This window comes from Chelonia mydas, chromosome 1 (assembly GCF_015237465.2).
Source record: "Chelonia mydas isolate rCheMyd1 chromosome 1, rCheMyd1.pri.v2, whole genome shotgun sequence".
NCBI classification, from domain to species: Eukaryota; Metazoa; Chordata; order Testudines; family Cheloniidae; genus Chelonia; species Chelonia mydas.
The window spans coordinates 257,323,758-257,350,129 of NC_057849.1; the positions used below are offsets into that span (position 1 = coordinate 257,323,758).

The 26,372-nt window shown below is 43.5% G+C and overlaps 1 protein-coding gene across 5 annotated transcripts in view; it reads right to left on the reverse strand.

Annotated features, from left to right (window-relative positions):
• Positions 1-1,027: 1,027 nt before the first annotated feature.
• The window catches only part of SLC25A17 (solute carrier family 25 member 17), a 57,928-nt gene continuing 32,583 nt past the window's right edge, over positions 1,028-26,372 (reverse strand). For 4 of the 5 annotated variants that reach the window (XM_027822701.3, XM_043543911.1, XM_043543918.1 and 1 more), the window contains 6 exons: positions 21,117-21,268; positions 19,934-20,050; positions 18,415-18,560; positions 6,261-6,356; positions 3,774-3,856; positions 1,028-3,044 (listed from right to left, as the gene is read on the reverse strand). In XM_027822701.3, the coding sequence (XP_027678502.1) occupies positions 2,897-3,044; positions 3,774-3,856; positions 6,261-6,356; positions 18,415-18,560; positions 19,934-20,050; positions 21,117-21,268 (742 nt within the window). In that variant the 3' untranslated portion in view covers positions 1,028-2,896. The remainder of the gene's footprint in view (positions 3,045-3,773; positions 3,857-6,260; positions 6,357-18,414; positions 18,561-19,933; positions 20,051-21,116; positions 21,269-26,372) is intronic. The other variant, XM_037882325.2, reaches the window with a different exon arrangement.

Below are 26,372 nucleotides of genomic sequence, written 5' to 3' on the forward strand. Positions count from 1 at the left end.
AAGATAATTGTAAAGCTTGTTTGAGGCAGGGGCGTAGTGGAGTAGGAGCGCGGGGGCTCGCCCCGTTCCGCCCGCCCAAGACTCCTGCTGGGGAGTGGGGCCAAGGTGCAGGGGCTTGCCCCGTTCTGCCTGCCTGGGACTCCTGTCCCTCTCTGCCCGCCTGCCATTCCACCCAGGAAGCAGGGCCCGGGTGCGAGGCGGGTGGAACAAGGCAAGCCCCTGCACCCCGACCCGGTCCCTGGTAGGAGCACCGTGTGGCAGGAGCCAAACAACGTTATAAGGGAACATTTTAGGACTTTAAAGGAGTATGTTCTCTAATAGGTCAGCGACCTAATAGCGAAACAATGTTAACTGGGAGGATATTAAGTGAGGAGTTACTGTAAAATAAAAATTAAGAAGAGAGGAACTCACAAGATGTGTAAGTAACATAAGCATTTCTCAGGGAATGTCTGCACTGCAGAACAAGTCCCATGACAGTGAGTCTCAGAGCCAGGGTTAACTGACCCGGGCTCATATGGCTCACACTACAGGGGCTAAAAATAGCAGTGTAGATGTTTGGGCTTGGGCTGGAGCCCAAGCTCAGAAACCCAGGAAGAGGGGTGGATCTCAGAGTCCAGGCTCCAGCCTGAGCCTGAAGATCTGCACTGCTATTTTTAGCATTTATCTGCAGAAGCATGTGTGGGGTGAATATACAATGAAAAAGGTTCATCTGGTTTACTATAAATAGATCAGAGATACTAGCCTTTACTGCAGGAATCAGCAAGGAAGTAGAGTGGGATCAGCAACTGACTCTAGTTTCCTTCAAAAGGGAGAAATGAGACATGCTCCTGTGCTGGCAGCCGTCAAATGGAGCAAGCCATTTTGCTATTGGGCAGGCTGAAGTACACCTTGCTCCTTTTCCCTTGCAGTATGTGCACGAGATTGAAGAGCTTGGTTTGTTTATTTGACTTACCTGTTAGGAAAATGAAAGCAGTGTCCTGCTCTTGTTAGGTATGTGTAAGAAGGAGTTATTGACTGGAGAGCACGATCTGGTTTTAATTTTATTACCTGGCCCACACTGCAACTTTCAGATAAGTGAATTCCAAAGCACTATACAAACTCCCTGCTATACAAACACTGAATATATGAATGTCTCTGTATACCACTAAAGTACAGCCAGTTCTGGGATGTGCCACAACAACAGTTTAGCAATGCACAGCAATACTACTCCATCATTTAATACAGGAAGTGAAGATAGCAGTTCTCAAACTCTAACCTGTGGATCACTAGTGGTCCGTTAAACACTAACAGGTGGTCTACAGCGAGTAACAGATCACACGGTGCTGGTTCTTCTCCTTGATTCCAGCAATTAAATTGCATTGAAAGAAGCTTTAAATATTAAATACCTCACTAATATCACCTGCCTATGTAAGCAATTGCAGTAATTATCAGACGGATGTACTATAAATGCAAATTGGAGTGGAAGTGGTCCCTGCAATCACGAATGGAAGGAGAGACAGTTCATGAGACAATCTTTATTAAGATGTTGTCCCACTGAAAAATTATCCACTTATAATTGAAGGGAGAATTTAACTAGGCAGATAGAATTATCCATGTCAGAATTTGGGCTGGATTTACTCTACCACTCTCACAAAGAGTGCTAGGCGTCAAGGCCTCAATTTTCACTCTCATCCATAAGATGGTAGACCAGCATTCCCCAACACTACAGGGATGGGATCAGTAATGCCTCAAAAGAGTGCCATTTACTTTGCTACTTCCGGCAGTACCTGACTTTTCCCCAGAGGTCTTTGCTATTCAGCTACAGACCCAGCATGATTTTACCTGGATTATGAGATCACATGTTAAAATGGTATTGCTCCAAGCATGGCAAAGGCTATAATGGGACTTAACAGAATTTCATGAACTAAGACTATACAACAATAAAAATAAGTAAGAAGAGCACGTGCAGTTACACTAGCTGGGACAACAATTACCTCATCACATGCTTCATGGCACAAACTGACCACCTCCAGAGGCCAGGAAGAAAAACAACACTTACAATTAGTTGTGCTATAGAAGGGACTTACTCTCCTCTCTGAGGTACGTGGAGTTGGTCCCTGTTTGAGGCACATTACTGGATTAAATGAACCAACAATTAGTTTCAGGAGGGAAGGAGCTGGAGTACCAGACTAGACAGAATACATGCCTGCTGCAGTATGGAAATCCCTATATTCAGTTACTGGCCAATCTAGTTCCAAGTTCACTGGCGGGGGGAGGGTGGTTCCGAGGGACAGCACACTCAGCCCTTGGAAATGAGCATTCTAGTTTCTCACAAGTCTCATCTTCTGATAGATATTTGGAATAACATCCAGTCATGCTCCACCAGAAAAAAAATATCAGAAATTAAATGGAAACTATGCCAGAAACCCGGTTCTGCATGAACTATTTTAATGAACCAAATACCAGGTGAGATGAACACCTGACAGGGAGCTGCTGATAGCTAGTACAGGGAGGAGAATGGCTGAGGGCAAGTTGAAAAAAAAGGCAAATTAAGTGCAGTAAAAGTACTCCCTCCCCCTAAAAGAGCCAACCAAACCACTCCAGTAATTAACAAATCTTAATTTCAGGTGCTAAAATAATCTTTTCCATTTAATTTCTTAACACAATTGGGTCGCAAAATGTCAATACAGTGAACAAGCCACCACAAAGACAGCTGGCAGCAAATCCTACTGGACTTCACTCTAAACTTCTCCTCACGCAGCTTCTGAGACAGAGACAATAAGAATGGAAACTAATGGAGAAGGAGGTGACCTTAGAGAGAGAATTCTTTGCTACCCAGCCTTTCCTCAGATATTGGACCTCCCTCTCCAGACCCCCAGTTTATTTCCATGCTCATTGTGCTGCACAGATCACTTTCTCAGTGCTTCTGTGAATGCTTTAATCCCATGACTGTGAAGGTAGCAGCAGTCAGTTTTTCATAGACTAGGAACATGAGTGCGGCAGTGAGGACGGTCTGCAGGAGCTTTGCTTCAAGGCCTTTGTAGAGTCCCACCAATCCAAAACGCCTAAGAAGAAACAGGTTTGACAAATGTGAAGTTTTCTCTAAGCAAATTACAGCACTAATGAGAAATGCTGCCTGCACTGACAGTTCTGCGTGCTGAAGCTCTTCCTCTATCCCTAGAAGAGGGACAAAACATGGAAAACTGAACAAGTTTCTCACACGCTCTACCCCACCAGAATACTTCATATTTTGTTGAGGAGAGTAAGTCAGTTTCCGTGGCATAGTCAACTTTTGGCCTCTATGCAGAGATTGTCAGCAAAGAAGCCAGTTACGATGCAAACACTTGCCTGTCAGACTTATTGGCCAACTAACTAACAGCCCTAGAGCAGCACTGACCTATTACTAATTAAAGTTAGAAGTTAAATTACAGACACAGAATTAGGATTCCTTATCCTATTCCCAGTCTCCTCAGCTACTTAGATTTTAAACATATGGGCTCAATAGAGAAGGGTAAGCATTCTATGCAGGAAACTTAACTCTTTTCCAGAGGAGAGGCTAAGTTGCTATCTATAGAATCACCTCACTCTGAACAACATGCAGATATTTAATTTGAAAGTTGTTACTTGCTCTCCCATCCCTGTTTTGCAATAGTGGACAAGTGGAACTGGGTTACTAGTTCAAGTGGGTGAAAATAAATAATGGTCAGGCCCAGCTATATTAACTGCCAATATGTTAAAAGCCCATTCTTTTGTGGGAGTATATGTGTCATTAAGACAGGAACTAGAAAGCTCACCTTACTCTCTGTCGAAGAAGATAGAGAACATTCTTAAGACTGCCTAGTGTCCGGTTTTCAGGGTTCAATCTGTGACGTCCAAACTGAAAGGGAAAGGAAAGAAACAGTGTTAACAATTTACTGGGATTATTTCCTCCGAACCATAACCCTCACTGATAGACCAAGAACCCTAATGAACAGGTAAAATGCGGAGAGGCTACTAAATTCTAAGGTAACTTCTAGGATTGATTATCCTACATCTATTTTCATGTCTTCCAGCTTGTGCTGTCAAAAGGTTGCAATCAGTGCAGAAGAGTGTGGCCAAAGCTTTTACTGACCTAGTTTATTTGATATCATACCTCCAGCATTAAAACATTGTTTGCTACAGGTGAAATCTTATTGATTTTAAACTCCAGTTCCACTCCAATCATAAACACAGAAATACACAATGCTATTATGTTTCATTGACTCCCTGTAAAACAATTCTCATTTTCAAGATTATTTTTCTAATTACCAGTCCTGCAAAAATTAATCTGGGATCCAAAATTCAAGACGAGTTCTTTCTGGCTTGTGCATCACTGAGTTAAAGATTCACTTTATGCAAAGCCATTAATTTCAGTGCAATTACACAGGTGTAAGCAAGGGCAGAATTTAGTGCTAGAACTGGAACCTCATTTACAACTGTACTGATGATTAAGGCTAAGATTTAATCACGGGTATTATTAGTAAAAGTCATGGACAGGTCACGGCTCATTACCTGTCCATGATTTATACCATAAACACCTCTGATTGAATCTTTCTTTCGGGGGGAGGGGGCGCTGTGGGGGGACGGGAGCCCGGAACACTAGCTGCAGGGGGAAAGCCCCAGGGGACCCCATGGCACCAGGTGCCAGGGGGAGGGAGCCCGGGGGGGCGGGGCTTACTGCTGCTCTGGCCACGGCCGGGGGGTAGGGAGGGAGGGAAGAGAGGAGCCCCACTGCTCCGGCCGCCCCGGAATCACAACGGCTACTCCCGCTGCCCCGGGACTGCTGCTCAGGCGGTCCTCAGGGCCAGCTGCATCGGCCGTTGCTCAGGTGGTCCCTGGGGCCAGCTGCCCAGGCCATCGGTTGGTACGGCTGGCTGTGAGGCTGCCCGAGGGGCTGGCTGCAAAACCACTCCAGCAGTGGCTAGTGTAGCTGTCCCAAGGGCCGCCCGAGTGGCTCCAGGTCCAGCTGCTTGGGCGGTCCTAGAGTCAGCCACACCGGCTGCTGCAGAAGTCACAGAGGTCACAGGAAGTCACGGAATCCGTGACTTCCATTACCTCCGTGACAAACACAGAGTGTTATTGATGGTCCATGCTCCATGCAAACATCCAACTAATTCTACCACACTTGGCTCTACAGTGCTAAGTACTTAGTATTAAAGTAAGCAGATATGACTTTGAATAGTTACTAAAAATTGTATCTCTATTATAATACTACACCAATGTCAACATGTACAGCTACCCAAGCTAAAATAAAGGTATTCATATTACATGCTGCAGGATGTACTGACTGCTTCCAAGGATCAGGACTGAGCGATTCCCTCACCACTCTAATTAGAGTACAGCACTGGGCAATTGGCTAGGTCAGGGGTGGCCAACCTGTGACTCAACTATTGGCCCTGCCCCCACTCCACCCCTTCCCACTCCCTCCCCTAAGCCTGCTAGGCCCTTGCTCCTCCCTCTGTTGAGCCTCTTGCACGTCACGAAACAGCTTATCTGGAGGTGCGGGGAAGGAGGGGGAAGCACTGATCGGCGGGGCTGCCGGTGGGTGGGAGGCGCTGGGAGCGGGGGGGGAGGGCTGCTGATGTATTACTGTGGCTCTTTGGCAATGTACATTGGTAAATTCTGGCTCCTTCTCAGGATCAGGTTGGCCACCCTTGAGCTAGGTGCATTATATGTGAGTTCACTTTCCTCTGATGCGTCAAATATTGGCCACCGCTGAAAGCAAGTAGTGGTTTGACTAAATAAAGCAAACCTTATGTATATTATTTGCCTTTTTAGTTTACCTTCCATCACTTGGTCTTTAGTATTTAGTCTTTAAATTTTATTTTCTGTGTTTATGGAACCTATTTTCTATTTATATTCAGAATCCACATTTTATGCAGCCTTTAAATCCACATTTTATGCAGCCTTTAAATCCACATTTTATGCAGCCTTTAAATTGTAAGGTGCCTCAAGAGTTTTTGTGGAAGACACTACATAAATGTGCTATATTGTAATTACTATTACCTGCTTATGAGACTTCCCTATCCCTACTGAAGTTCCGGCAGGCTCCTTTGGCAAGGCAACAAAAAAGCCAAAGTCTAGGCCCTTACAAATGGTAAGACCTGCCAATGACCTTCAACACAATCAGCAAGATAAAAGAAGTCCGTCTAGCAAGGACTCTTGAATAGAGAGGTCTTGGGTTGTACAGTAGTGGCCTCCAGAGGCAGAGCTGCCTTCGCCTGGAATTAGATGGACCTATTTTCAGTATAACTAATACTCACCCGCAAAATTGATTGTACTGTCTGCATGGGGTAGGTGATGGTGGTGGCAACTGCCTTAGCTACTGCACCAATGACGAATGCATCCAAAGAGGTAAGCTGTTCAACAGTGTAAGGAAAATATTACTTGCATGAAGAAACAGATCAGATGTTACAGTTTTATACCTATCACCATAACGTCTGAGTGCTTTCCACATAAAATCAATAGCAAAATCCCTAGTGGACTTCATGGAATTTCTGACACTTCTCCTGTTTCAGGGTCAAAACTATAAATAAATCTGCACAGTTAGAGAGAGGATTTACAACAACCTCTTGCATATCTCATTTCTCCTTTCATATAATTGCTATTACTGAAACCCAGTGGGAGGAGCCACATGACTAGAATGTTTTAAAGACACTGGATACACCCTATTTAGCAAAAAGAGTGGGTAGAAGGGGAGGGGGATGGCACTCTACATGAAAGATACCATTACGAGCTTTAAAGTTATGGACAATTGAGAGGAACAGGATCTGAACTGCTTATGGTTCAATGGTCTGATGAATCACAAGATGAGGTACTGGTGGAGGTCTGTTACAGGCCATTAAAGCAGATAAGGGAATAGGATGAGCAGATCCATAAACATCTATCTGTAATTCTCGAGTATTAGGGTTGGAAGAGACCTCAGGAGGTCATCTAGTCCAGCCCCCTGCTCAAAGCAGGACCAACACCAACTAAATCATCCCAGCCAGAGCTTTGTCAAGCCAGGCCTTAATGTCTAGAAACACTGAGTTATGAAGGGTTATTTCCATCATGGAAACATATGTTAGAGGTCTCATGCTGCCATTTGTAAAGCATCCTTGAGTTCTAAAAATTATAGATGGTAACTTTCTAGCACCAAAAAAACTGCGTCAAACATATAGAATTACCCCAAGTTGGTTGCACTATTGGACTTCAGTCTAACCAATAAAGATGAACTGATCATTGAACTAAAAACTGATGGTTGCTCGGATGGAAGTGATCAAACACTAATTTCATTCGTTGTGTGCAAACAGAATGTAGTCCTGACCAGTAATATATATGTACTTCGTGCTTTAAAAATGAACAAATTCCCAGTGCCAAAAACAAACATGAGAAAAACTGAGTGGGAGGAAACATTTAAACATAAAAATAAAAGTGATAATGGAGAGTTATTTAAGAATGCTTTTTTAAATGCCGAGGAAACCCACAAATCTCCAATCACATTGTGACAGTCTATACTTTGCTGGAGCGTTCTGTAATCCCCATATATCTCGTTTATATATAATTGTGATCTTGCATATAAAGCATGCCATGTATGGTATCAGGGGAAAGGTTATGATCTGCTGGAAGCCATTGTTCTATCTAAATATGTATATCATCAGTGCATACGAAATTATAAGAATTGTGTTATATGGTTTTCACTAAAATATGCTGTGGGTTTGGGAAGCACCTAGATACTAGCTCAAAGGGACAATGATAAGAAAAGAGGTAACCAACAGATGCTGAACAGATATCACCAGCCATTTTCCAGCAGAGGAGTTACAATTCAATGACAGGAGACGCACCGGGGTATTGCTTCACCTTGTGACTCAGCAATGCTCACCAGACATGCCTGGACTTGTATTCTCCAAGTACATGGACTAAGGGTATAAAACAGAAGACAGTGGCCACATGCTTTGCCTTTCTCCTGCCCCCATCTATGCTGCAAGCAACAAAGAGACTCAGAAGACTGGACACTCCAACAGAGGAGACTGGCCCAGGTTTAAAGGACAAACCTGCATACTAAGGACTGCAGTATCCAGGGGTCAGAAAAACTACTTAATCTAGATGTTGCCCAGTCTAATAGGGTTGAGAGTTTAGACTATGTGCTTATATTTTCTTTTCTTTGGGTAACTAACTCTGACTTTTTGCCTATCACTTAAAATCTATCTTTTGTAGTCAATAAATTGGTTTAACTGTTTATCTTTACCTGTGAGTTTGCCTGAAGTGTGTCGTAAATCTGCTCAGCTTTGCAAAGGCTACTGTATATCCACTTTCCATTGACGAAGTGGGGAACCAATTAATAAATTTGCACTGCTCATCGTGAACAGTGCAAGACGGTATATTCCTGAGGTACAAAGCTGGGAGCTGGGGGGCTCTGGCTGGTGCCTTTCTTTGTGTGATTCATGAGTGGCTCTGGGAGCACTCATGCAATCTAGTTGGATGTGGGGCTGCATATGCGGTTGTGCTGAGTGATAATGGTGCCTGGAGGCACTAGCAGAGCATTGCGAGAGACAGATCAGGCTGGAGAGTTAAGGGGGCACAGCGGTCCCACAGTCCCAGGCTGCGCCCTGGGGATCCCATCACACACATAAGAAGGCTTCTTGTGTGAAAAGAAATCCTAGTAAAAAGAGTAAATGAAAGTATCAATTAAAATAAAAAAGAATACCTATAACAAATGGAAAAATGGGGAAGTGGATAGCAATGAGTATAAATCAGCAGTTAGGAAATGTAGATAGTTGACAAGGGAAAATAAAGGTAAAAAAAAATTATGGTCAGTAGGATTAAGGACAATAAGGAATTCTTTAAATTTTTCAGGAACAAATAAAATCCTAACAATGGTATAGATCCAATAGTGCAGGGGTTCTCAAACTGGGGGTCGGGACCCCTCGGGGGTCACGAGGTTATTACATGGGGGGTTGTGAGCTGTCAGCCTCTACCCCAAGCCCCGCTTTGCTCCCGCATTTATAATGGTGTTAAATACATTAAAAAGTGTTTTTAATTTATAAGGGGGGGTCGCACTCAGAGGCTTGCTGTGTGAAAGAGGTCACCAGTACAAAAGATTGAGAACCACTGCAATAATAGATAAGGATGGTAAAATTGTCAATAGTAATGCAGAAAAGGCAGAAGTAATCAATAAATATTTCTGTTCTGTATTTGGAATGAAGCAGGCTGATGTATTCATATCTTACAGAGATAAGGAAATACTTTCTATTCCATCAATATCTATGGAAAATTTTAAAGTGCAACTATTAAAGTTAAGCATTTTAAAACTGGAAGGACCAGATAATTTGTATCTAAGGGTATTAAAAGAATTGGACCAAGGACCACTGATGTTGGATCTGAACCACTGATGTTGATTTTTAACAAATCTTGGAATACTGGGGAAGCTCCAGAGAACTGGGAAAAAAGGAAATGTTCTGCCAATATTTAAAAAAGAGTAAATGTGATGATCCAGGTATAGGCTGGATAGTCTGACATCACTCCCAGGCAAAAGGTGGGAAGGTTGATATGGGATACGATCTGTAGATAATTTAAAAAAGGAAGCACAGTGAATGCCAATCAACAGGGTTTTATGGAAAATAGGTCTTGTCAAACAAACTTGGTACTGCTTTTTGATGAGCTTACAAGTTTGGTTGATAAGAGATAATTGTGTTGACATAATATACTTTGACTTCCGTAAGGCACTGATTTAGTCCTGGATGACATTCTGATAAAAAATTAGCTCTACATAAAAATCAATGTAGCCTATATTAAATGAATTAAATAGGTCATAAAAAGTAATTGCAAATGGGGAATCAGCCTCCTCGGGGGATTTCTAGTGGGGCCTTGGGGGAATCTGTTCTTGGTTCAATGCTATTCAGTATCTCTGTCAATGATCTGGAAGGAAATATAAAATTATTGCTGGTAAAATTTGCAGATGACACTAAATCGGTGTAGTAGTAAATAATGGTGGAAATAGGTGAGTCATGCAGTTGAGTCTGGATTGCTTAGTAAGATAGGCTCATGTGAACAACATGCATTTGGCTATATTAAAATGCAAGGTTGCAGTATTGTAGCCATGTTGGTCCCAAAATATGAAATAGACAAGGTTGGTGAGATATTATCTTTTATTGGACCAACCTCTGTTGGTGAAATAGACAAATTTTTGGGCTTCACATTCGATGTACCAGCAACAACTACGTTGGTGAAACCATATAATCACTATGCTGTTGAATGAACTCACATAAAAAAATGATAACAGCCAAAAAAAACCTATCACCTATGGGCGAACATTTTTCACAGAGTGATCACTCTGTATCTAACCTATCAGTTCTTGTTCTCAAAGGAAACCTGCACAACACCTTCAAAAGACAAGCACAGGAATTTAAATTCATAACTCTGCTAGACAGTAAAACTCATGGTTTCAGCAGAGTCTAATTTTATGGTTCATTACAACAACTTGTAATCTACAACCATTTGTAATCTACTAACTCTCCTCTGTTCTATGACTGCAGAGGTGTTAATTGCCCACTTCATTTTAAGTGGTTTCTTGCAACATGTGTTAACCTCTTACACTTCATCTGTCCCATCTTGTATTTATCTATGACACGGTTATCGTTTCCAGACCTGAAGAAGATCTCTGGAAAGCTTAAACATTTGTCTCTTTCACCAACAGAACTTAATCCAATAAAAAATATTATCCCACCCACCTTGTTGGTCCTAAAATGCAAGGACAGATATCTAAGAATGACAAATGTAGGTTGCACTTACAAGATGCGAGACAGTATCCTAGAATGCAGTGACATTGAAAAGGGCTTAGATGTAATTGTAGATAACCAAATGAACATGAGCTCCCAGTGCAATGTTGTCACTAAGAGGGCAAATACGATCCTTGGATGCATAAGTAGGGGAATAGCAAGTAGGAGTAGAAAGGTGGCATCATATACAGCATTGGTGAGACCATTCCTGGAATACTCTGTCCACTTGTGGTGTCCACACTTCAAAAAGGATGTTAAAAAATTGAAAAGGGTTCAGAAAAAAGCTACAAGAATGATTTGAAGTCTAGAATATATGCCTCATAGAAAGATTTAAGAAGCTCGATATATTTAATTTATCCAAGAGAAGGGTATGACAGATATGGCAATTTCCAGTGATATCCTGGACAAACCATACTGAAAAAAGCTAAACCTTGTTAAATTAAGTTTAAATATCTTATGAGTTCATTGTATTAAAAATACAAATGTTTATGTAATGTTGTGAAATTTGTATTAACATCTCTAAAGGGAGAGACATGACTAATGTAAACGTTAGAAATTGTTATGAGCTTCAAAAGTCTCTTTTACACAAGTGTCAGATAAGTGAACTTTTAAAATTAAGTGGGTTTCCCAGGAAATTTCTGGGAAAGGTGAACACATAAGAACACAAGAATGACCATGGTAAGTCAGACTAATGATCCATCTACCCCAGTATCCTCTCTTAGTGGACAGTGCCAGATGCTTCTGGCAAGTTGGAGGTTTAGGGACACCTGGAGCATGGGGTATATTTATATTTATATATATTTTTGGTGTTCAAAACATCCCATGGCAAGCAATTCCACAGATTGACTGTGCTTTGTGTGAAAAAGTACAGTACTTCCTTTTGTTTGTTTTAAACCTGCTGCCTATTAATTTAATTGGGTGACCCCCTATGTTCTTGTGTCATGTGAAGAGGTAGATAACACTTCCCTACTTACTTTCTCTACACCCTTCATGATTTTATAGACCTCTATCATGTCCTCTCCTAGTCCTCTCTTTTCCAAGCTGAAAAGTCACAGTCTTTAATCTCTCCTCATATGGAAGCTGTTCCATACCCTTAATCATTTTTGTTGCCTGTTTCTATACTTTTTCCAATTCTAATATACCTTTTTGAGATGGGATGAAAACTACACACAGTATTCGAAGTGTGGGTGTACCATGGATTTATACAGTGGCATTATGATATTTTCTGTTTTATTATCTATCGCCTTCCTAACAGTTCCTAACATTGTTAGCTTTTTTTGACCACTGCTGCGTACTGAGCGGATGTTTCCAAAGAACTATCCACAATGACACTGAGATCTCTTTCAGGAGTGATAACAGCTAATATAGACCCCATCATTTTGTAGGTACAGTTGGGAGTATGTTTTCCAATATGCATGACTTTGCACTTAACACTGAATTTCATCTGCCATTTTGTCATTTAGTCAAGTGAGATCCCTTTGTAAGTCATCACAGTCAGTTTTGGACTTAAGTACCTTGAGTAATTTCATAGTTTGCAAATTTTGCCACTTCACTGTTTACCCCTTTTTCCAGATCATTTATGGATGTTTAACAGCAAAGGTCTCAGTACAGATCCTTTGGGGACTGTAGTCCGTTGGGGGGAATGGCCCCTCACCATTCGGGTCTGTGGGTGGCCAATCCACCTCACTATGTCTCTGGGAGGTCGCCTGGAGTGGGGATCAGCGGGGCAATGGGAGACCTCAGTGCAGGTCCGTGATCAGGGCCGAATGACAAACACAGTTACAGAGCCCAGTTACTGGTCAGGGCGGGGCAACAAAGAGTCTGAGAGCTTAGGCCTGCACTCAGGCTGAGCCGCAAAACAGTCGGGCCTCCTAACTCTAGCGGAGGGAAAACAAGCGCAGGCTTCTTGCCTAGGAGAGGGGGAGACTGCCACCCACGGATTGGAGTGGCAGGGGGGACATAGGCCCACCCATTCCACTGCGTTCTGGCCCAGGGCCCTACCAGTGGCAGAGCGGTCTGCCACTGGGTCAGCAGAGATCCTGACCGCAATACGCTGACTCACTCACTGGCAGTGTTGCAGCCAGACAGGAGTCGGCTACCCCTGGGCCACTTCCTAACTCCCCCTCAGGGCGCACCTGGCTCTGTAGAGGGTCATCCAGGAAGAGGGCCTCTGTCAGGGCTTGGAGCTCCTCTCTGTTCAGGTCTGAAAATGGTCCTGGCTAGTCCTCAGCTTCCTCGGGGTCTGTGGCAGCCTCCCAGCTCGGGAGCTCACAGGAGGCATCTGGCTCCTCCAGCAGCTGGGCCGCAACTGAGTTCTCCGGCCTGCCTTTTGTACTTCCAGTCCTGCCCTCTGAACTTCCGGCGGGAGGGTTGAGCATGGCATGGCTCCGCCCACCAGGATTCAAAGTGAGGGCCCCCTCCCCCTCCAGGTCTGAGGGCAGCCAATCCCCCTCACTACAGGGACCCTGGTAGTTACTCCTCTCTGCTGTAAAAACTGACCATTTCTTCCTACCCTTTGTGTCCTGTCTTTTAACCAGTACTGAACCATGAGAGGACCTTCCCTCTTGGCCCATGACTGCTTACTTTGCTTAAGAGCCTTTGGTGTGGGACCCTGTGAAAGACTTTCTGAAAGTCCAAGTACACTATATCATAGAATCATAGAATATCAGGGTTGGAAGGGACCTCAGGAGGTCATCTAGTCCAACCCCCTGCTCAAAGGAGGACCAATCCCCAATCAAATCATCCCAGCCAGGGCTTTGTCAAGCCTGACCTTAAAAACTTCCAAGGAAGGAGATTCTACCACCTCCCTAGGTAACGCATTCCAGTGTTTCACCACCCTCCTAGTGAAAAAGTTTTTCCTAATATCCAACCTAAACCTCCCCCACTGCAACTTGAGACCATTACTCCTTGTCCTGTCCTCTTCTACCACTGAGAATAGTCTAGAACCATCCTCTCTGGAACCACCTTTCAGGTAGTTGAAAGCAGCTATCAAATCCCCCCTCATTCTTCTCTTCCGTAGACTAAACATTCCCAGTTCCCTCAGCCTCTCCTCATAAGTCATATGTTCCAGACCCCTAATCATTTTTGTTGCCCTTCGCTGGACTCTCTCCAATTTATCCACGTCCTTCTTGTAGTGTGGGGCCCAAAACTGGACACAGTACTCCAGATGAGGCCTCACCAATGTCGAATAGAGGGGAACGATCACGTCCCTCGATCTGCTCACTATGTCCCTACTTATACATCCCAAAATGCCATTGGCCTTCTTGGCAACAAGGGCACACTGCTGACTCATATCCAGCTTCTCGTCCACTGTAACCCCTAGGTCCTTTTCCGCAGAACTGCTGCCTAGCCATTCGGTCCCTAGTCTGTAGCGGTGCATTGGGTTCTTCCGTCCTAAGTGCAGGACCCTGCACTTATCCTTATTGAACCTCATCAGGTTTCTTTTGGCCCAATCCTCCAATTTGTCTAGGTCCCTCTGTATCCTATCCCTGCCCTCCAGCGTATCTACCACTCCTCCCAGTTTAGTATCATCCGCAAATTTGCTGAGAGTGCAATCCACACCATCCTCCAGATCATTTATGAAGATATTGAACAAAACCGGCCCCAGGACCGACCCCTGGGGCACTCCACTTGACACCGGCTGCCAACTAGACATGGAGCCATTGATCACTACCCGTTGAGCCCGACAATCGAGCCAACTTTCTACCCACCTTATAGTGCATTCATCCAGCCCATACTTCTTTAACTTGCTGACAAGAATACTGTGGGAGACCGTGTCAAAAGCTTTGCTAAAGTCAAGAAACAATACATCCACTGCTTTCCCTTCATCCACAGAATCAGTAATCTCATCATAGAAGGCTATTAGATTAGTCAGGCATGACCTACCCTTGGTGAATCCATGCTGACTGTTCCTGATCACTTTCCTCTCGTGTAAGTGCTTCAGGATTGATTCCTTGAGGACCTGCTCCATGATTTTTCCGGGGACTGAGGTGAGGCTGACTGGCTTATAGTTCCCAGGATCCTCCTTCTTCCCTTTTTTAAAGATTGGCACTACATTAGCCTTTTTCCAGTCATCTGGGACTTCCCCCGTTCGCCACGAGTTTTCAAAGATAATGGCCAATGGCTCTGCAATCACATCCGCCAATTCCTTTAGCACTCTTGGATGCAACTCGTCCGGCCCCATGGACTTGTGCACGTCCAGCTTTTCTAAATAGTCCCTAACCACCTCTTTCTCCACTGAGGGCTGGCCATCTACTCCCCATGGTGTGATGCCCAGCGCAGCAGTCTGGGAGCTGACCTTGTTCGTGAAGACGGAGGCAAAAAAAGCATTGAGTACATTAGCTTTTTCCACATCCTCTGTCACTAGGTTGCCTCCCTCATTCAGTAAGGGGCCCACACTTTCCTTGACTTTCTTCTTGTTGCTGACATACCTGAAGAAACCCTTCTTGTTACTCTTGACATCTCTTGCTAGCTGCAGCTCCAGGTGCGATTTGGCCCTCCTGATTTCATTCCTACATGCCCGAGCAATATTTTTATACTCATCCCTGGTCATATGTCCAACCTTCCACTTCTTGTAAGCTTCTTTTCTATGTTTAAGATCCGCTAGGATTTCACCGTTAAGCCAAGCTCGTCGCCTGCCATATTTACTATTCTTTCGACTCATCGGGATGGTTTGTCCCTGTAACCTCAACAGGGATTCCTTGAAATACAGCCAGCTCTCCTGGACTCCTTTCCCCTTCATGTTAGTCCCCCAGGGGATCCTACCCATCCGTTCCCTGAGGGAGTCGAAGTCTGCTTTCCTGAAGTCCAGGGTCCGTATCCTGGTGCGAACCTTTCTTCCCTGCGTCAGGATCCTGAACTCGACCAACTCATGGTCACTGCCCCCCAGATTCCCATCCACTTTTGCTTCCCCCACTAATTCTTCCTGGTTTGTGAGCAGCAGGTCAAGAAAAGCTCCCCCCCTAGTTGGCTCGTCTAGCACTTGCACCAGGAAATTGTCCCCTACGCTTTCCAAAAACTTCCTGGATTGTCTATGCACCACTGTATTGCTCTCCCCGCAGATATCAGGAAAATTAAAGTCACCCATGAGAACCAGGGCGTGCGATCTAGTAGCTTCTGCGAGTTGCTGGAAGAAAGCCTCATTCACCTCATCCCCCTGGTCCGGTGGTCTATAGCAGACTCCCACCACTACATCACTCTTGTTGCTCAAACTTCTAAACCTAATCCATAGACACTCAGGTTTTTCTGCAGTTTCGTACCGGAGCTCTGAGCATTCATACTGCTCCCTTACATACAGTGCTACTCCCCCACCTTTTCTGCCCTGCCTGTCCTTCCTGAACAGTTTATAACCATCCATGACAGTACTCCAGTCATGTGAGTTATCCCACCAAGTCTCTGTTATTCCAATCACGTCATAATTCCTTGACATCACCAGGACCTCCAGTTCTCCCTGCTTGTTTCCAAGGCTTTGTGCCTTCGTATATAAGCACTTGAGATAACCTGGATCAAAGGTGATCAACTGGATCACCTTTGTCCACATGCTTGCTGACTCCCTCAAAGAATTCTCACAGATTGGTGAGACATGATTTTTCCCTTTACAAAAGCCATGTTGACTATTCCGCAACATATCATGTTCATATATGTGTCTTGACAATTCTGTTTTTTACTGTAGTTTCAACCAAGTTGCTAGATACTGAAGTTAGTCTTACTGGCCTATAATTGCCAGAATAATCTCGAGCCTTTTTTAAAAAATAGGCATTACATTACCTACCCTCCAGTGATCTGGTACACAGGCTGATTTAAGCAATAGCTTACATAGCAGAGTTCGTAGTTCTGCAATTTCACATTTGAGTTCTTTCAGAACTTTTAGGTGAATATCATCTGGTCTTGGTGGCTTATTACTATTTATTAATTTGTTCCGAAACCACCTCTACTGACACCTTAATATGGGACAGTTTCCTCAAATCTGTCACCTAAAAAGAATGGCTCAGGTGTGTGGATCTCCCCCACATCCTCTGCAGTGAAGACCTATGCAAAGATTCATTTAGTTTCTCCACAATGGCCTTCTCTTCCTTGAGTGCTCCTTTAGCACGTCATCTGAAAGTCCCCAACTATGGGACGGTTTCCCTCTGCTCTAGCCTGAAGCTCTCCTTATCTGAGACTTTCATCCTCCATCATCCAGCAGAGAGGCTGTCAAACTGGGGTGAGACCGCTCTACTGTGTCCCTGAAAGTCTCCTCTATGTACCTCTCTGTCTCCCTTAGCTCCTCAAGTTCAGTCACTTCGGCCTTAAGAGTCTGATATATATACACACACACAATTTGTTTGCCTATATACACACACAAGGGTTATGCAAGAACTCATCCTTCTGAAGTTTCACCATGAGGAAGGACCATTATCTGCTGATTATCTGTTACTTGAGGACAATATCGGAGGTCCAAACTGTATAAAGGAATGATTCACAGATTCATGGGGATTCTTGTTCTGAACTAACAGCTGTTATGAACACGTTACCACAGAAAACCCCTTGGTGAGATATGAAGGCCTGATCACTTGCCAGAGCCCTTGTTGGAATTGAGGTTCTCTCTGGTAAGCTTATTAGCATATGTATGTTCTTCTATTGTTTTTAATTTGTTTTCTCTATAATGCTTTCACCTTAAGAATAAATGTGCTTGCTTAGGAGAAGCTGTGTGGTACACTATGACTTTGGGCAATTCTGCTGCTTATAGCCTCTGGCGAGAAAGCAAAGCAGGCCTGCTTAGGCAGTCTGACTTGCTGGGAAACTCAAACTGTAGGCAGGGAACCGTGCGGCCTGGAAAATCCCTTGTCAGGAGGGAGAGAGACATGGGTCTCCACCCAAAAGAGGTGATGGCTGGGGAACCGGGATCCTAATAGAGGGTGCTCTTCATGGCCCACAGAGGGGGAATACAGGTGCAGTTGCCCTGAACTGTGACACAAAGTAAGACGTGACTTGATTATGGTCTACAAGTACCCACACAGGGAAAAGATTTCTGATAACAGACAGAATTTAAATCTAGCAGAGGAAGGCATACTAAGATCAATAGTTGGAAGCCAAAGCAAGACAAATTCAGACTAGAAATAAGAATTAATTTAATTTTTTTTTTAAACTTAGGGGAATGAATCACTGGAACAACTTCCTTAGGGATGCAGTTGATTCTCCATCATTTGAAATCAGGAATGAAGCTCTCTCTAAAAGATAAACTATAATTCAAACAGAAGTTATGGGCTTCATCAAGAAGCTAGCAGTTGAGGTTGTATGGTCTGTGCTATGCAGGAGGTCACACTAGATCAGGGTTTCTCAAACTTCATTGCACCCTGACCCCCTTCTGACAACAAAAATTACTACACAACCCCGGGAAGGGGGACTGAAGCCCAAGCCCCACCACCCCAGGCTGGGGGGCCAAAGCGAAAGCCCAAGCCCTGCCATCCTGGGGGGCGCCGAAGCTTGAGGGCTTCAGCCCTCGGGGATGGGGCCCAGATTTTGGCTTTAGACCCGAGCCCCAGCAAGTCTAACGCCAGCACTGGCAACCCCATTAAAACAGGGTCACGACACACTCTGGAGTCCCAACCCACAGTTGGAGAATCGCTGCACTAGATAACCATAACAGTTTCCTCTGATCTCAAAAATCTATTACTCTCACCTGCAGTCGTGTCTTCAAAAGCTTTCGTTTAAACCCTTCATAGAACATGAACTGTATGGCAGGATTGAAGACCAGCAGCAAGGAGGGGAAAGTACCATTCCACAAAGCCAAGATTCCTTCATCCCGTATTATCTGATGAAAGGCATCTGATGTGGAAAGTGGAGAGAAGCAACAGGAATTCTTAACATACAGCATGACATTTTGATTGCAAAGGGTATGATTAATTCTACATTTTTAATATCATCGTCCATTCTGTATGGGTCATCTCAGCAGCCTGGTCCCACTGCTCCCTGTGATACACTTCTTCTTTTGCCTTTTAAACTAATGAACAAATTCAGGGACAATGATGGACAGAGTAGGGGGCAGAGGTGTTTCTCGGTCAAACTGGCACTAGTCATACAGCTTATATTTAACTCCTTGTGTAGATGTTCCCCTTTTACAGAGGCCCAATGTCACCATGAGATTCTTCTAGCTAAAATGGCTCTCTTCAGAGCTTTATTTGGTTATGTTTCATTTTAACAACAGGCAGCATAGCTGATCATAAAGTTAACCTCCCTCTGCCTCTGTTCCATTTAACTGGAAGCTGCCTTAGAATGTCATCTCCCAGTCACCACCTGCTAACACTAAAATCAAGAGGCTGAATTGGAACTTGAACATCTTTGGTTTTCATTTTAAACATGAGACATTTTTCACTTACAAAAACAAGGTACACAGCACCAAAATTAATTCCCTATGTTTCAAACGGTTCAAATTTGAAATTTCTGTAATAAAGAATTGTGTTTAGAGAAGCTGGCTACCACAAAGTTTAAATATTTGACTTCTTCCCCCACTCAAAAGCATGGATCAGGGCAATAAAATAAATATACAAGATCTTCATGGAGAGGCTATTGCTAGTCAGTCAGCAGCACTGGGTCACGGTCATAAGGTCACTCTCTGGAGTTCTCAGGCAGCAAGAAAAAAAAAAAAAGGAATCATGGGATGTATATTCTACCTCCACCAACAAAATATTTACTATACAGGAGCTATACAGGAATAGAGCACTGAGGCATATTTAAAAAAATGGAGCCAGTTTGGACGACTGGATAGCTCAGGAGATTAATGATGGTAAATAAAGTCTTATATTTCTAGACTGACAGTTCAAACTTTAGTCCAGTTCAGTGATGACTGGAAGCCACAGTTACCTCATTGGCTATTCAATAACCTACATGAAATCAGTTTGTGGGCCTAGCAGAATAAGCGTCCACACCCCTAATAGCTACAACCAGAACTGGCAAAAGTTGGCTCCCTTGTCAGTTTCTACAAAAACGTTCAAGAACTGAATGGGTCAGGAAGACTGCACAACCCTCCTCCCTTAGGTGGGCCCCTTTTCAGGATCAAAGATGGGCACTGTGCACACATACAGGAAGGGTGGGAGACCTGTGCTACCATGAATAAGGGACTCTGGTCTTCAGAGCCATCAATCCAATATCTTTCACAAACATGAAATTCACTGAGAAAAATGACTGCAGCAGGTGCTTACCTACAATGCCTTTGTAGTTGGTTGGTACAATATCTTCATTTCTAAACTTTGCTCCCTGCAGTTTCAGTCGTGTGTTCACTACCCAGAGTGGAGTGGTCAAGAGTACGTTCACGACACCTAATACAAAAGCACCCCACAAGGAGAAGAAAATAAATCTTAACAAAAGTAAAACACAAAAAATGGGTGTTTTTCTACACTTTTTCCTCGTTTAATTTCAATGTACAAAATAACTCAGTAGTAATTCACATAGTATAGAAAACTACATAGCAGGAATTTAAAAAAAGCCCAACACACAGCAAAGATAACTACACAACTTCTAACTAAAATTATTTCTGTAGTTTCTCCAGTGAGGCCACAGAAGCCAAAACAACGGGTTTTTCAACAACTAATTAAAGGTTTCTTTGTCTTAGAATTTGCTTGACCAGTCTTCAGTGGGGTTACTTCAAGGATTAATTTGGCCCAACATGTTGAAAAGTATATCTATTAGTTACCATCCAGCTAGACTCAGTTATAAGAGAAGCCATGTTGTTTACAGCTTTGGGAATTTTTAGAAACCAGACAAGTTTTGTTAAAACTCTTCCAATCTAGTTTTGTTGCCTGCAAAGGAAGGCGGGATGGGTGGGAAACAGACCGCTCCCCCGTTAGATATCTGCTCGAAGTTCTACTCCACATGATTCAATGATGGTGGTAAAAGCTACTGATTCAACACCTAGTTAAAGAAGATTTAGTCATTCAAAATATTGCAAAGTTGCAAAAATCTTTAACAAAGAAGCCTAATATCAGTAGGAAATCTACTCCCACTTTGATCTGTCCTGGAAGATACTGGCATTTAGGTACCATGGTAATGGGTACATTACATAGAGAAAATGGCTCAATATCAGATACTTTTTTTGTCTGAGCGTTCAACAGAAATCATTTTATAAGTGTGTGTGTACATATACACCCACACCCCCAGAGAATGTGGGTTGGTAGAAGATCTAGAGTAAATATGCATGACAAATAAAGAGAGCCATAATATGAAGCAGTTCTCTATAAGATACAAAATACAAAACACCCAGCCAGCATGACCTCCAAAGGGCTTCATAAAGCAAGGAGGTCATTATGTAATTCGGTTAAAAATCGGAGTTTCACAGAATCTCATGTTATGACATACTATGTCATCATGCCTTATAGGTTCCATTACCTGCAACAAACCCCAGGACCAAATCTTTTCCTGTGGTAGAATGTTGGCCTTTGACCCAGAGAGCTCTGAGACTGTTAAACGTATAAAAATAGACAAAATTGGAGCAGCAGAGGCTGGAGATAACAGGGAACCACCCTCGATACGGTGCCAGGCTGAGGAGAAAAAACAGCAGGCAAAGTAAGGGTCAGAAAACTACCATTATAAATTGAAAGCATCTGGGATCTGACCCAAAGCCCTCTGAAGTCAATGTGAATTTTTCCATTGGTTTCAACAGACTTTAGATCAGGCCTCCAAAGGGAAAAAAAGCACTGGAAGCCATTGGTTAAACAGATACACAGAGAACAGAGTTGTGGACCCAAGAAGGAGTTATACACTGTCTTTCATCCACAAGGATCCCAAAGTGTTTTGCAGATCCATCAATATAGGAATTTTTTATATGCTACTGAAATACTGTACCTTTGGGATAGAAAACAACATCTACTTTTTGCCAGGGACAGCAAACACAATTTTTAAAAATTGCATTTATTTATTTTTCTTTTCTTTGTGTGTGTGGGGGGGGGGGGGAAGATTCACACAGCTGGCACTACATATATTACCATTATATTGAGACAATTTCCAACCAGTAACAATCACACTGACTCAATATAATTCTTAACTCTATTACTGGTTAAAATAAAGCACTCAATTCTTTCCTTATACTGATAACACTCATGAGTAACTCCACTGAAATAAGTGGAGTTACAAATGCTGGTATAAGTTAAAAGAGAAACAGACTCAGAAAATCTATAGTCAGTGTATCTTCAAATTGTACGTATCAACATTCCCCCATTTCATTGGGAAAGTACGAAGAGTTAAGTTTCTAAAGTTACAGGCTTCCATGATTAACTGTCAGTAGTACAAAAAGAAAAGGAGTACTTGTGGCATCTTAGAGACTAACCAATTTATTTGAGCATGAGCTTTCGTGAGTTACAGCTCACTTCCGATGAAGTGAGCTGTAACTCACGAAAGCTCATGCTCAAATAAATTGGTTAGTCTCTAAGGTGCCACAAGTACTCCTTTTCTTTTTGCGAATACAGACTAACACGGCTGTTACTCTGAAACCTGTCAGTAGTACAGTTACTGGTGGGAAGAAAGAGAAGATGGAGAAGGAAAAACCAACTCTTGCATGTTTCTGGTCCCTTCTATCTCAGGAAAAATATATATACACCTTATATGAACCATATACTCTATTTAAAAACAAAATAAACCCACAAAGTGTTCATAAAAATCAGAGATACTTCCGATGATCTGATTACAAATATTTTTCCAGCAGAAACCTCCCGAAGTGCAAAACAGCAAACATCAAAAATAAGAAAAATCAGTTTATTTTAGTGGCTCAAGTTACCAGTACCCTCAATCCAAACCTGTCCTGGTGATAAGAGTAAATCCAAGTTACTGTCCTGAATTTTATCCAGGTCTTGAACTTGTCTCATCGAGTTCACAACAGCAAGATGAACTAGACCACACCAGCAGAAAACTGCTTTCAACATCACTTGAGAAAAGTGGGAATGAGAGGAAACAGACAAAGCAGTTTTTGACAAGTTAAGAACAATGTTTTCCTGGTGCAGACAAGGGCCTAAGAAGAAAACCTGTGTTAGCGAAACCGGTTTTAAAAAAAACAAATTCCACTACCACAAATATTTGTATAGCGTGAAAGGAGCCTTTGCCAACTGAAACCCACACTACGCTTGGGATCTTGCACCTTTTATTGTTTTTCCAGTTGTCCCACCCATTTCTCCAAAACTAGGTTAGCTTTATCTAGAGCTCTTAAGTGTCTTGAGGGAAATCAATAAGTTTCCCATTGCCAGGAGAAAAACGGTTATGTACCTGTTTGGCAACTGTTTTTCTTCAATATGTGGGAGATTTTTCCCATTAGGGCAGTGCACGTGCCCTCCACGTGCTTGTGATGCCAGCTAAAGGTATAATGGGTGGACCCACCCCAAGTTCCTTCACACCAGCAGCCCATATTTTTGACTCTGATGAAGGGGGAAAGGAGGGTGGGTCATGGAATGGACACATGCAACCTAACTCGAAGAAAAAGTTACCAAACAGGTATATCATTTTTTTTCTTCAAGTGTTTGAACATGTCCATTCCAGGTGACTGACAAACAGTATGAGATCAAGGAGGGTATCGGAGTCTAGCTGAACAAGGACTGCAACACAACTCTCACAAATCTAGCATCATCTTTTGAGGCTTGGGAGACAGCATAATGACTGGTGAAGATATGAACAGATGACTTAGTTGCAGCCTTGCAAATGTCATTGATGGCTAAGAAAGCAGCTGATGCTGCTTGCAGTGTGCTGAAACACTCTCAGGTGTTGAAACCTTAGTGATATCATAGCACAGCAGAATGTAGGAAGAAATCCAAGAGGAAATTCTCAGAGGAGAAATGAGTTGACCCTTCGTCTGTCAGCAAAGGAGATGAATAATCTAAACTGCTTAGTCCTGTCCAGATAACAAGCTAATGCCCTGTGGATGTCCAAAGTATGGAGTTTTTCCTCATCTTTATGAGAGTGAGGCTTTGGAAAAAAAGTTGGTAAGTATATAGACTGATTTAGGTGAAAATCTGACACCACTTTAGTTAGAAATGTAGATATAAGCAGACCTTATCTTCATAGAACACCATATGGGAGATGGAGGATCAGCAACTAAAGCCTGAAATTCTGTTATGCTACTAGCCAAATAGCCATCAGGAACACTACCTTCATTGAGAGATGAGAAAAAGAGCAACTAGTCATAGGCTTAAAGGGGGGTTGGGTCCCATTAAAGCTGACAAAACCAATTTTAGATCCTATGATGGTGTGGGATCTCTTACAGATGGGAAGAGCCTGCGCAACCCTCTCAAGAATCTAACAGTAGTAAGGTTAGAAAAAACAGATCTTCCTTCTATAGGAGAACGGAGTATAGAAACAGCCACCAAGTGAACTCTCAGGGAACTGACAGAGTTCTTTTCTGTTAGGTGAAGCAGATAATCCAGAAGAAAATATATGGAAGCCTGCAAGGGAGGGGTACCCTTCCACTGGGACCACACAGAGAATCTTTTCCATTTCATGACCAGGGGCCTGTGAAAATTCCAATTTCATGAACTGTGCAGAAAATGCTAAATTAGTCCAATATCACTATTCTTCCAACAGCAGAGAGGTAGAAGTAGGCATTCATGCAAGCCAGTCTTGTAATTGGTATGGCTTGTAGTGTGTTCTGGGTAGCAGCGGCACTGGCTACTGTATGTCACATAAACCAGCTCCTGAGTCCCTCCCACAAATGCTGCCGCACGGTAGGAGCCACACAGAGCACAAGACTGGTGCACATGGATGCTCATTTCCAACTCCCTGCCGTTGGAAAAATCACAGCAGTTTGGCAGTCATGCATATTCCACAAAATTCTATATTTTACCATTACACTGCCATAAATTTTTTTTAAAAAGCCATGATTTTCTCAGGGCCTTATTCATGAAGTAAGTGCATTTGGTGGATGGCTTTCTGCTATTTAAAAGCATGTTTTTAACTTCAAAGGAACAGTCCATTTCCCAGGGAGTTAACCAAGGAGCATCCTCATACATCTAATAATTGTCAGGAACCAGGGAGGACAATTCAAAGACAGTGGCTTTATCAGGAGAAGGTGAGGAAGTGTTCAGTGATGACATCACAGTATCAACCTGTTCTGATGCCTGCTGAACCTCCTTACCACATGGGCCAGACTCTGGAGATTTAAGTTCCACCACTTACTGCGTACTGGGATTGGCACTAGATAGAGTGACTGGATAGAGACTTAGTAGTAGCAGGTGCAGGAGATGAGGACCTAGTGTCTGGAGGGACACTCTGAGGATTCCAAAAAAGATATTACTGGATCTGATATGGTATCAGAGACCAACCCCAAAGCATCCGATCCCTGGACCTGGTCCAGTGAGAATGCCATCGCCAAGACCTCAACCAGCAGAAAGGGAAATCTGAGACCTCCTGTAATGAGTTGTATGATCCCACCTCCAACTCCAGGGAGGAGTAAGTATAATCAGAAAGCCAAGGTGGTGCAGTACCAGGCGGTGCAGCAGGACATTGGGACCCGGAAGGACAAGAAGTAGACAGTTACAGGGGAAGCATTAGCAGCTTTCTTGCTAATGGTACTGTTTGTCTTCCCTGCTAAACAGCACAGCTTTTGGCTACCATCAGTATCATCAATTGGAAGGCAGAAGCTCACTGTGAATTGGGGAGCAGAGAGGGATAAGAAGGGAAGCAAGGGGAGTTACTAAGACTGAGAGGGAGGGAGTAGCCAGCTCCAGGATGGAAAGGGGCATCCCAACAATTCCTACTTCCATTCCTATGCCAGTTCCTCAGTGGCCGGCACACACACACCTGCCCTCACTGGACTGGGTATCTCTATCAGCAATGGCTGGTCAGACTGGGCTGGACTAGGGACTCACATGAGTGACCATCTCTTCCAGCCAGCCCTGCGTGGTCCCTGAACACTAACCCCAGCCAATGTAAAAGAAGAAGAGGAGAGGAGAGTTGTTGCTACCTGCTCCCTGGAGGCAAACCTGTTCCCATGCACCAACACATCCACTCCATACCCTCCTCCAGGTCCTACTCTGGCCTCTACAAGATAATATGGGAGCAGAAAATACTGGGGGGCCAGAAACATACATCAACCCTTGTACTAGTTCCATTATGTAGGTGCTAGCCCTCACCACCTCCCAGTTCCACCACAATGGTACCAAAAACTGCGTAGTCCCTCACAGTACCAAGGATGAAACAGGTACCAAAGCTTGCATTGCATGAATGGGCAATGCCGGTACCTCAATGTCTTGCGGCAAAGGTGAGTCTGGAACCAAGAAGCAAAGGAAGTCCCTCAGGTGTCATCTGTACCGAGAGGGGAGATGCCCCAGAACATTCACTGAAAATTAAGTCAATGCTGAAGAAGATCCTAACAATGCAGCCAGTCTTCATGGTACCAAAGGTGGTGCCGGACACAACTCTACATTGCTAGTCAGGTATGTGATACCAGGGAGTTGCCTAGCTGGGCCTGGAGCTCTAACCTCAGTGCCCACCTTTTTCCTGTGTGATGTCGTTGTGGTCCTAGCCCTCATGAACAAAGAGGGCTTTTCTGGCTAGAAGAACGTGAACTGTCTGCTTTCTTCAGCCATTTGTGCAGCACCAGAGAAGGAGAGCGGCATCTTTTCTCTGACTCCCTCTGCCAAGGGGATACCGCCAAGTCTAGTAGTG